The 11,918-nt window shown below is 33.1% G+C and overlaps 1 protein-coding gene across 1 annotated transcript; it reads left to right on the top strand.

Annotated features, from left to right (window-relative positions):
* Positions 1-3,848: 3,848 nt before the first annotated feature.
* On the top strand, positions 3,849-10,084 carry Glyp (glycogen phosphorylase). The gene is made up of 6 exons (XM_088201747.1): positions 3,849-4,123; positions 6,797-7,028; positions 7,247-7,546; positions 7,623-7,768; positions 7,835-9,295; positions 9,364-10,084. The coding sequence occupies exons 1-6, from the start codon at positions 3,881-3,883 to the stop codon at positions 9,514-9,516; spliced, it is 2,535 nt and encodes an 844-aa protein (XP_088057873.1). The 5' UTR covers positions 3,849-3,880; the 3' UTR covers positions 9,517-10,084.
* Positions 10,085-11,918: the final 1,834 nt, after the last annotated feature.

Genomic DNA, 11,918 nt, shown 5'->3' with positions numbered 1-11,918 from the left:
TATATTTATTACGATTAAACAATGAATTGTGTTGACGAATCCTTGAATAGTTATTAAATTGCGTTTCTTTGAATATGAATAGTTTCGTTGCGGTGATGAGAAGTCGACTTCTCCGTCGACGGTGAACCTTTTGAAAAATTAATTATATTTATTGTTTAGGTATAATGCGCTTAAATTATCCTCGGCGTTTGCATCGGAGATGTAAATACTATTGTGAAAGTCTTCAAATTTTAGCAGTACAGTTAACTTTTATAAGAGAATTTAAAACTTCCTCATAGAACGTTTAATATATTATTTTGGTTAAGTACCATATAATATCAGACATGTATTACTTTGTGGTTTGCTTTGTATCAATTACAACTAAATAAATTTGTGATTATGCTTCATACTTCAATTGTTTCATACTTTATCCTTTCCTCTATAAACTATCCTAACCAAATAATATAATATAACCTCTCGAAAATCTATCGCAATAACAGCTTATGCATAAAACTTTACTAATGTAATATTACGTAACATCGTTAAAAATGAATTGTTTTCGTTTAGTTCAGAATAATAGATGCTTGGATATTAGAAGTAAACAGATTTATATAGATCAGTGGTTAGTAAAAGCTAGAAGAAAACATTCAACACTTTAATTATTAATGTAGGTCAAAGGTTCAAAAAACTCATGTAAATGCTTATAAAATATATACTTTAAAACATAAAAACAGATCAATATCTTTGTTCAGCCAAGTTAACGTTACATACAATTTTTTATCATTATAGTATTAAAGATATCATTTATTTTAATTTTATTAAAATCTTATTTGTATATCCAGTCTGTAAATGATATTACTATTTCTATTAATTTTAATATTAGGATTTTTTTGTAAAAGATAAATATATGCATCATGCTGAAAATATATTTATACACACTGTATGTCTTTTTGTGTTAATGATTAAATAAGAAATATGTAATAATAAGCATTACAGAGAATTCGCGATCACAATATATAGACCGAGAAAGTCAGAAGACATGTAACTGACTCCATCGTTAAATGCAAAATCTAAGTGACATCTTTATCCCCTTATACATACGTATATAATATTTTCAGTGAAACAAAATGTCGGTCAATCTTAAAGGGTTAGAATAGAGATAAATATATGAAAGGCGGTAGCTATTAGTCTGGATTCAAGCGAATTTACTTGATGTGATCCAACATGATTATCAATTAATTAGGAATGCACTGTATTTTTGGCAAGTCCCAAATCTCATCATTGAATCGTTTTATTTTGGCGAACAACTTTCTGTCACGGAAATGTAATTAGACGTGGATAATTATATATAGTTATACGATTCTCCGTGCTTCTATTAGTTTGAGATGCAAGTTTACTTTGAAGAAAACAAGCGAGAAAGTCGATACGTTAATTTGGCATAAACTTTTGTTTTACTCTGCAGCCAAAAACTCTATTCTATATCTGAAGATTAAATTATTACACACAAAGACAAAATACAAATACAGGTACTCCAAATCGATATAAATTTTCAGATATATTATATTATAGTAACTACAGGCTCCTTTGAGCGGCGTCGCCATACATATACAAATACAGTGGTCGATCTTACACTGTTTTGAGGTACCCCAGATAATTATATTTACATATACGTACATATAACTAAAGAAATAATAAATAAAAAACATTTATATAACATTTTTTTTTAATTTAATTTAATGTAAATGATTTTTAAAGAAAATAACACCAATAGTTTAAAGAGTACATAATAAATGAACATAACAAAAAATATTTTATATTAATTTTATAAAAAAATATTGAGAGTTTCTGAATTTATATGAAAAAAATCCACAAAAGCCGAAAATAGATAAAAAACAGGTAAAATTAATTAACGAAATTTAATAATAGAAAAGTGTTAATATAAATTAATAAAACATACTAATACAAAAAAGTAGTTGAATTAATCAAAACAACTAAACGATGAGATCAATTATTGCTTTCCATAATTTACTATAAATGTAATAACAATAATAATAAGTAAATAACAACAGAAGTAATTTTTGAAAAATATGGAAAATTAACTCACTACATAAAGGGTTAAGCCGATAATCAAGACGATGTTGTTACCTTAACGTAAATTATCTCATTAATCTTGCATCCAATCTATTCGACATGTGCTAATGTAGAGTGACCAGATCTTAAAGGAGGATTGTCCTTCTTTGTCCTCTTTAAACAAAAATCTACGACGTGTCCCGCAGAAACTTCTCCTAGGACAAAATTTTCGAAATGACTTTTTTATTTTTAGTGACCTCTTTTGATATTTTCAAAATCTGGTTACCTTAGCTACTGAAAAGACCGAGAACGAAATAAATCAATGAAAATTAAAATGATATTAATTTTATTTGTTGATATTTTCCTCGTTGCTAGCTAACGATGTCAACAAACAATTATTTAATATTTTTCTTAGTTTGCAAATTAAAGGTCATTGATTCGAAACTCCTTTAAATTTTAATTCCAATTGGTATATAAATATCTTCAACAAATATCGAAATTATTAATGTCTAATAAATACACAAGTACGATTTTTCTATATGTACAAAGTAGAAAGAGATTCTACATCTCAAATTAAGTTATACACTATTTTTTCAAGCGTAATTCGCGTTGGAATTATATAATAACATAATTCCAACGCTACCAATTATATTTATATTATTATATATATTTTAATTATATTTATATTAATATATAATAATATAAATATAATTTCAACGTTTGACAGTGTACATTTATAAAATAATAATACAACAGCATCCCCAACTACTAAACCACGAGCCGCCACTATTTACTTGAACTATTTATTTGTAAGCATTCCCTATATATGCAATGTTAAGTTACAAAGCCACCACTAAGCCAACCCTAAAATTATATATTAGAATTTTATATATATATACTAATGTAATATAAATCAATGAGATTTCAGTATATGTGCACCGAGAGATGATTACCCAGGTTATTTTGTTTGTTGCGTTGGTCGTAGTCTTTCCGTCAAAATCAGCCAGATGAACTTGTTGTCCACGCTGCCGTCACGTCAATGTTACTAGTTTTCCACCTAGTATTAGGTTGGCTCTATGCCGTTGGACCGTGACGTCACGGCTATGGGAAAATCCTACGCGATGGCCTTATAATACAGAATGGTGTTGGTATTAGCCGCATTACCAGTGGTAAAGTGGGGTCGGAACGCACCGGAACGTCGTAAAATGATGCTGTCGGTGACTATTAAGTTGTGCTTAAATACATTTTAACAGATTTTTTAACAAATCGTATCGGAATGCGTTACGGTTGTCAAAAAAAGTTTCGGAACGACGTTCCAGTGCGTTCCGACCCCACTATACCACTGGTAATGTGGCCAATACTAGGTGGAACACTGGTAACATTGACGGTACGGCAGCGTGGACAACAAGTTCATTTGGCGGATTTTGACGGGAAGCCTACGACCGGCGGGATCTCGTCCGCTGATCTCTCGAATCATCATATTTAATTTCCAACATGTAGCTAAATTGTTAATATTTCGATTATATTTAATTATTATTATCATTATATTTAATTAAATGACATACATTTTGTTGGCCAAATTTAAGGGGGACAAATGGGTGCATCTGCACATCCCCAAATGACGTTCCTGTTGAAACATGATAAACAATTTAGGAAACTACGATCTGTAATCGAATATTGTAAACACCGGTTTGCGATCAATGGCGTTATGGCCTAATTAAAAAAATAAAAACCGCGCATGCGCGTCTCGAAGAGCGCCAAGGTGACCCCCGAATCAGCTGTGCGCCGGTTCTAGTGACAGTCGCGAGACGAGTATCGCGGCAGCCACACTATGGCGGGAGTGCAGAGCGATCAAGAGAAGCGCAAGCAAATCAGCGTCCGCGGCATAGTCGCCGTCGAAAATGTCACCGAGGTTAAGAAGACGTTCAACCGGCATCTGCACTACACCCTCGTCAAGGACCGCAACGTCGCCACACCCCGTGATTACTACTTCGCCCTCGCGCACACCGTCAAGGACCACCTCGTTTCGAGATGGATCCGCACGCAGCAGCACTACTACGAAAAGGATCCCAAGGTCATTTTTACATTTTCATTCATTTTCTTTATAATTTTAACTTTTGAACTTTGAACAGCCGATCGTCTCCCGCTTTTCGAGCGTTTTTCTGTCGATATGGCAACACCCGATTTTATTTTTAAAAACGTGACATTTCGAGCGCGAATGATTCAAGGTGACCTCAAACTCACCCTTAAATACGCCGGCGCTTTCTTTGACCTTTACCCTTTTTCCGGTCATTCTATTCATTCTGTTCGAGAAGCGCGACTCTTGTATCGAGTTTCGGAGCGTCATGTTCGTTATAGAAATACGCGATAGAAATACGCATCGCGTATTTCTATAACGAACGAAATAACATTTTTTATCAATGGCAACACTATTTTATGGGATAGAAGTCCATGCCATTTTAAAAAATAATCAATACAAACAATATAAGTTTCATGGCGAAGGCGATACTATTTTTATCCCGCATAGATAAATATTTTCCATGTCAATCTAAAGAGAAATATATTTTTTTATAAATTACAATATTTTATTTTAAAATCACGCTGAAATAAGATGGCGGATCAGATTGCTAGTTAAGATACATATATTTAAAAGTAGATTTTTTAGAAAAGTTTATTGTGTCCTTAAAACTTTCAAAAAGAGCAAACAACAAATTGTTTATTTTTTCAATACCTTGTATACTGAAATTATTATTTTAGATAATTAAATATGAACAATAAAAACACTCTTATTGCTGAAATAAAAAAATAAATAAAAATATTGTTCATTATTGACATTGTTCTCCAAAGCCCTCTTCAAATCAATAATTCCCTTTTTGTTAATTGCTTCTGGTTAAGAGCTAAAATAATTTAAAAAAAAGTCGAAAATACCCATTTTAACTGAAAAACTGCATTAAAATTCTTAGAAAAAAGTTACAAACATTTCTATATATGTAGATCTACTATGATGTAATTAATTCATTATATTTAAGATAGAAATAGACGTTTTTAAATTAAATTTATTTCGATATTAACATAAGCTTAAACTTAGTTTTATATTATTTAATAACACTTTTAATCCAGTTCTATACAAAAATAACCCTGATGATAATATTTGTGTGTCGGCAAAAATATTTGCCTTCAAAAATATCATCTGAGAAAATAGTTAATATCTAATACACCCGAAGAACATAAATTTTATTTTTATCCAATTCATTTAATTTTCTAAAAGTCGTTCTTGAAAATAATCTGTCAATATATAAAAATCTCTAAAAATATACGACCATCTAAAGAACATTTTAATTTAAGAGAATTCTAGAAATTCTTTAAAAGAGTCATTCTTAAAAATAATCAGTCAATATTTAAAAATCTCAAAAATGAAGGTCATTTGAAGAACATATTCACCCATTGGTCACGGTGTATTTTAAACATGAAGTTTGAACAATTCTTGAACAAATTTATTTTAATTGGATTACTATGATTATAAAAAAATAGTAATATATCCTTATAGGCACCTGATTCGCGTGAAAGTCGCATTAAAACTTTATTTAACATATTCGAAAAGTCTCGCAAATATAAATTAGCATTCATATTAAATAAGTTTTTAGGGTAAAAGCGAAAGGTTTGGGTCTATAAAAAGTCATCGTAAATAATGGGTCAATATTTAAAAAAATACTAAGAAGAAAATATTTGTTAAGCATATACGAATTCAAAACATTCCACTTAAAAAGTTATCTGAGATAATAATTGGTCATTATCTAAAAATCGCTAACAAGCTTTTAATAATTTATTTACAACATATGACATTTATTTATTTCACCTAAATTTGGGAAAAAGTTACAAAGTAACCAGTAATTTCATTTTAAGGTAATTTGCGGCAAGTCATTAGCGGGTTTTATTTAAATATTTTGCTATGTTAAAAAATCTGAGCAGACATAAAACTAGGCAAACACCAATTTAAAATATAAAAATCATTATCTTATATAATTCATACAAACCTTCGAACTTAAATTAATACATAACTCATTTATATGGGTCAAGAGTACCTTTATTAAATATTTCATAATTTATTAATGCAAGGCAAGCTTAAAATTTTAAGGTCGCACTGGAAAGATAACAGTGAACAAATTAGTTTCGCTGCAAGGCTAAATTGATTCTTAAAATTCATATCAAGCAATAAACTGCTTTATCCTATTTATTTCTTCAAATTATAATAGAATTAATGCATCTAGATATAGAGATAGTTCATCTGTTAAATCTGTGCCAACGCAATTCACCATTGCCAAGAGTGAAGGGCAATAACTTATACTCGTGTGGCATACATTTAAAACCAGAAATATTGCATAATACAGAATAAACGATTTACGAACATTATCATTTTTATCTCCTATTTCGCACACTGTGACGTGGTTATCAAACCATAAAAATATATTATTGAGGATGTTTCGTATTATATAATACAATTCGTCAAAACATTAATATGTTTATTTAGACGCCAATCATAATGCCTGCAAATTAACAATACATCAATATCTTGTTTTTTTATATAAGTAAAGGTCGAAATGTCAGTTAAGAACCTTAGAATAGCTTATCATAATTGCGGTGTGTAATTAATAACAATATAGTTGTTTGCGGTTGAAAGCTCCAGACATCTTATCTGTAATAGTATTAACGAGAGCGTTACCATATTATTTTTTGTTTATTTTTATAGCGAGTCTATTATCTCTCCTTGGAGTACTATATGGGGCGATCTTTGCAAAACACCATGATCAATTTAGGCATCCAAGGATCTTGCGATGAGGCTTTGTATCAACTGGGTCTCGATATCGAAGAGTTGGAATCCTTAGAAGAGGATGCCGGTCTTGGAAACGGCGGTCTGGGCAGGCTCGCCGCTTGCTTCTTAGATTCGATGGCCACGTTGGGACTGGCCGCTTACGGCTATGGTAATTATTATCTAAATAGTAAAAAATATATTGTTTCGATTACGAACGACCTTTCATACAGTAGAGGTCAACTGTAAAAACTCAGTTAAGTTAAGGAGTATTAGCACAACATCAAATTTTGAGGCGTTGGCACTCTGCCAACATTATATAAATATATAACGTAAGAAAATAAATAAACGTTACATTTTGTTAAAACGTTCTTTTATGTTTCATTGTAGGTATTCGATATGAATATGGTATTTTCGCACAGAAAATCAAGAATGGTGAACAATCTGAAGAGCCCGACGATTGGCTCAGGTATGGAAATCCATGGGAAAAAGCACGTCCCGAATTCATGCTCCCCGTTAATTTCTATGGTCGCGTAGAACAAACTCCCGAAGGTCGCCGTAAATGGGTCGACACTCAGGTTGTGTTCGCCATGCCGTACGACAGTCCAGTTCCTGGATACAGGAACAACGTAGTCAACACTCTACGTTTGTGGTCGGCTAAGAGTCCAGTCGACTTCAATCTCAAATTCTGTAATAATATCTTAATTATATTTGCATATATTGATTTGTGTATTAATAATACTAAAGATAATATTTCCTGTTTCAGTTAACGACGGTGATTATATTCAAGCTGTATTGGATCGTAACCAAGCCGAGAATATCTCTCGTGTCTTGTATCCTAATGATAACTTCTTCGAAGGCAAAGAATTGCGTTTGAAGCAAGAATATTTCATGGTAGCTGCGACCCTTCAAGTAATTTACAAACATTATTATAATGCCCCAATTTTAGCGTTGTTTTTAAAATGTGTTTTATTTTAGGATATCATCCGTCGCTTCAAGTCTTCCAAGTTCGGATCGCGTGAACCGATCAGAACTGATTTTAACTCATTCCCCGATAAAGTCGCTATTCAGTTGAACGACACGCATCCGTCTTTAGCCGTCGCTGAATTGATGCGCGTTCTCCTCGACGTCGAAGGCCTTTCGTGGAACGATGCTTGGGATATTACCGTTCGTACGTGCGCTTACACAAATCACACCGTACTGCCAGAAGCTTTAGAACGTTGGCCGGTGTCCATGATGGAGTCCATCTTGCCGAGACACATGGAGATCATTTATCAAATAAACTTTTTGCACATGCAAAAAGTCGCTGAGAAATACCCGGGTGACTTTGATCGCATGCGTCGCATGTCTTTGATCGAGGAAGATGGCGAAAAGCGCGTCAATATGGCTCACTTGAGTTTGGTCGGATCCCACGCCGTCAACGGAGTAGCCAGGATCCATTCGGAGATCATCAAGTCAGATCTTTTCCGTGATTTCTACGAAATGACTCCGGAGAAGTTCCAAAACAAGACCAACGGAATCACTCCCAGGCGTTGGTTGTTGCTGTGCAACCCTGGCCTTTCCGATCTTATCTGCGAAAAGATCGGCGAAGACTGGACCGTCCATCTCGATCAGCTTCAACAATTGAAGCAATGGGCTCAAGACCCCAACTTCCAAAGGTCCGTTATGAAAGTCAAGCAAGAAAATAAATTGCGGTTGTCCGAGTTGTTGGAGCAAGATTACGGAGTGAGAGTCAACCCTGCTTCGATGTTCGATATCCAAGTCAAACGTATCCATGAATACAAACGGCAGCTCCTTAACTGCATGTACATAATCACCATGTACAATCGCATTAAGCAAGATCCGTCAGCTTCTTTCGTGCCGCGCACGGTCATGATTGGCGGTAAAGCTGCTCCAGGTTACCACACAGCCAAACAGATCATTCGTCTCATCTGCTCGGTAGGACGCATCGTTAATAACGATCCTGTCGTCGGAGATCGTTTGAAAGTCATATTCTTGGAGAATTATCGTGTAACTTTGGCTGAAAAAATCATGCCGGCTGCCGATTTGTCTCAACAAATCTCCACTGCTGGTACCGAGGCTTCCGGAACCGGCAACATGAAATTCATGTTGAACGGAGCTCTAACCATCGGAACGTTGGACGGAGCCAACGTCGAAATGGCCGAAGAGATGGGCGAAGAGAACATGTTCATCTTCGGCATGACTGTCGAAGAAGTAGAGGCGTTGAAGAGGAAGGGATACAACGCTTACGATTATTACAACGCAAATGGGGAGATCCGTCAATGCGTCGATCAAATCCAAAGTGGATACTTCAGCCCCGGAAATCCGGATCAATTCAAAGATCTCGCTGATATTATTCTCAAATACGATAGATTCTTCCTATTGGCCGATTTCGAGGCTTACATCAAGATGCAAGATCACGTAAGCGAAACTTACCAGGTACGTACTTATACACACAATTACAATTAAGATATTTAGACATGTTAATGACTATGTAATTATTTCAGGACTCTTCTAAATGGGCCGAGATGTGCATTCATAATATCGCTTCATCCGGCAAGTTCTCCAGTGATCGTACTATTTGCGATTATGCCAATGAAATTTGGGGAGTGCAACCCACCTGGGATAAGTTGCCGGCTCCGAACGAGACCGTTTCTTAAATTTAGCTACTCCAGATTTTTACCATTTAATCGTCAAATGGGTTAACCAAATGTGTATTTATACATATATTGTATTTTTAAGTGATAAAATGTTTAAATTTGTTGATGTTTATCGATATTTGTCATGTATTTTAGCATCGAGATAGTGACGATTATCCCTTATCAGAGATTATCAAATGTTTATTACATATATATTTACTTCTTATTGTATGTGCTCTCTGTGATAGCAACTAATTTTTCATTTATCTAATAATCGAAAGCTTCAACATATATTCATATAAATATAACATGTAGCAAAGCTGTTAGTATGTTGTATAATCAGTTTGTAATTCATAACAACTCACATTATTAATGTTGAAGTTTGATATTTGTAGCATGAAAAGTGCGGATGATTACTCTGTAATGATATTTTTTATATAGCACTTATTTTATATTAATCGTATAATTATGTTTATTACAAATGTTTTAAATTTTTGATGCAAAAATTTCGTGCCATAGTTAGATGGAGACCTAAAGCGTATTTGTGTATTTTTCTGATGAGAAAATAAAGCGATACTCCTACATTTAATTGTTTGCTTTTTTATTCTCCTTTAAAATCGCTCATGCATTATGACTTACATATTATATATGATTACTCACGTGGAGTGTTTTTACACCTCACTGAAATTTAAACTGTCTGATGTGTAGCTAAATTCAAGCAGCATAATATAATACATATATTAATGCTTATATTTTTTTAAAACTGAAGGTCATAACAAATTACTTGTTGACCTCTTAATTCAAAACCATTAATTATAATTAATGGGTTATGTGTATCAGATTTAAAATTATGTGTTCGGCAATGGTTGAGTTTGATATACTGTTTGTTGCACAGATATATAATAAAAATATAGCTGGCGGCGTAGTCAAATGAGAATCGTAGAGCTCTGCAGTTGTGAAAATCGAGTCCCTCTGGTCTTTCAGTCTCTGGTTTCTCGTGGTCAGCTGAATCGAGTTGGTAAGTCTTCAAGTAAGTGAATGAGTACTGGTGAGACCAATCCTTTATACTGGTCTTTGGACAAAGTTTGGACGAATGGGGAGAAGACCAATTTATGACCAATAGCATTATTATTTAGCTCGCTTCTGTTACGTCCCTTGGTAAAAGTAACTTCTGGGTGGGCATTTGTGACGACCATCCGATAATATTGAAGGATACATACAACAATGCTGTTCAATATGCAAAGCCATCAAGTATGTCTCGAAGCTCATGAACAAGGGGTTTAAAGAGTTTTTGTGTTGTGATAATTGATGTCTTTAGAAAGTCTATTGGCTATTGTATACAAACGTGGGTGTTCCATCATAACGATTTTACTTGTGTTTTGTTTTGCCAAACCTTTATTATAACTTTCTAGGGTGCCATTGTTGAAACCCCCATAATGCATACACAATTCCACTTTAAGGAACACCCAGCCTCAAAAAAACACTAATCTGGTAGCTGATTGTATAAATATTTTAATACACACAAAAATTATTGTATATTTAGCTGCATCTGATCGAAATGTCCTTTATTGATATTTCAATAATTTCCATTTTAGATGCTTCCAGCTTATTCAAATTGCATGATTCAGATTTGTACACTCCATGTTTACTATATCCCTATAGATATAAGTCAGAACCTTGGGGTTAAAAGATGAAATGATTCTTAAAATTATTTATTTCACAAAAAAGTTCTTCAGCAGATCTTGGTTGAATCTTTTGGATTCAAGTGTCTTGTAAGATTAATCTTATACAAAAAAAAATTCAAAATTTGACCAAGCTGTATTCAATGTCAATTATATCAATTCTGCTCCCACTGCAGTGATAAAATTATATTTAAGTATTTGATCTGTTCAATCTTGAATCAAATGAGTTTATAGCCTTCCACAATTCATACCCCCCAGCTAAAAGCTTTAATAAGAGTTATTAACGATCAAAATATTTTCAAAATATAATGAAATTGCCTTCAAACTTAAATCATTTAGAATTTTCAAGGAGTAAAGTTTTTATACATAAAAAATGGACTAAAATTCATCAGAATCGAATAATTACTTTTGCCACTTGTAAAATGTCTTAAAAATCAAGTAAAATTAAAATTAAATGAGTAATTAAAATTTCAAGTTTTTGGCTAAAAAATAAACTGACGACATACATATGTCACTATTGGAAAAAAGTACAAAATATCACAAACACATCCACTAAGAACAAGGGATATGTTACGAATATTGTATTACTTATGACCGTTGTATTATACTTATCTTCTACCTGTAATAAAAAAATTATTGTCGTTTGAGGCGTCCAGAATATTAAGGGCGAACTCAACAAGGTCTCATTATTTTTTATTTAATATAATTATACACAAAATCTCGAAAAGTAACATAATAAAA

The sequence above is a fragment of the Plectrocnemia conspersa genome, unplaced genomic scaffold (genome assembly GCF_051122295.1).
Source record: "Plectrocnemia conspersa isolate PC_06_02 unplaced genomic scaffold, ASM5112229v1 ptg000013l, whole genome shotgun sequence".
Classification (NCBI taxonomy): Eukaryota; Metazoa; Arthropoda; class Insecta; order Trichoptera; family Polycentropodidae; genus Plectrocnemia; species Plectrocnemia conspersa.
The sequence above is the reverse complement of the archived record's forward strand: the minus strand, read 5'-3'. Positions and strand labels throughout refer to the sequence as shown.

Coding starts and splice junctions, on each gene's coding strand:
- Glyp (XM_088201747.1), top strand. CDS start 3,881: ATGGCGGGAGTGCAGAGCGATCAAGAGAAGCGCAAGCAAATCAGCGTC. Junction 7,547..7,622: donor CGACTTCAATCTCAAATTCT/GTAATAATATCT, acceptor TTCCTGTTTCAG/TTAACGACGGTGATTATATT. Junction 9,296..9,363: donor ACGTAAGCGAAACTTACCAG/GTACGTACTTAT, acceptor TAATTATTTCAG/GACTCTTCTAAATGGGCCGA.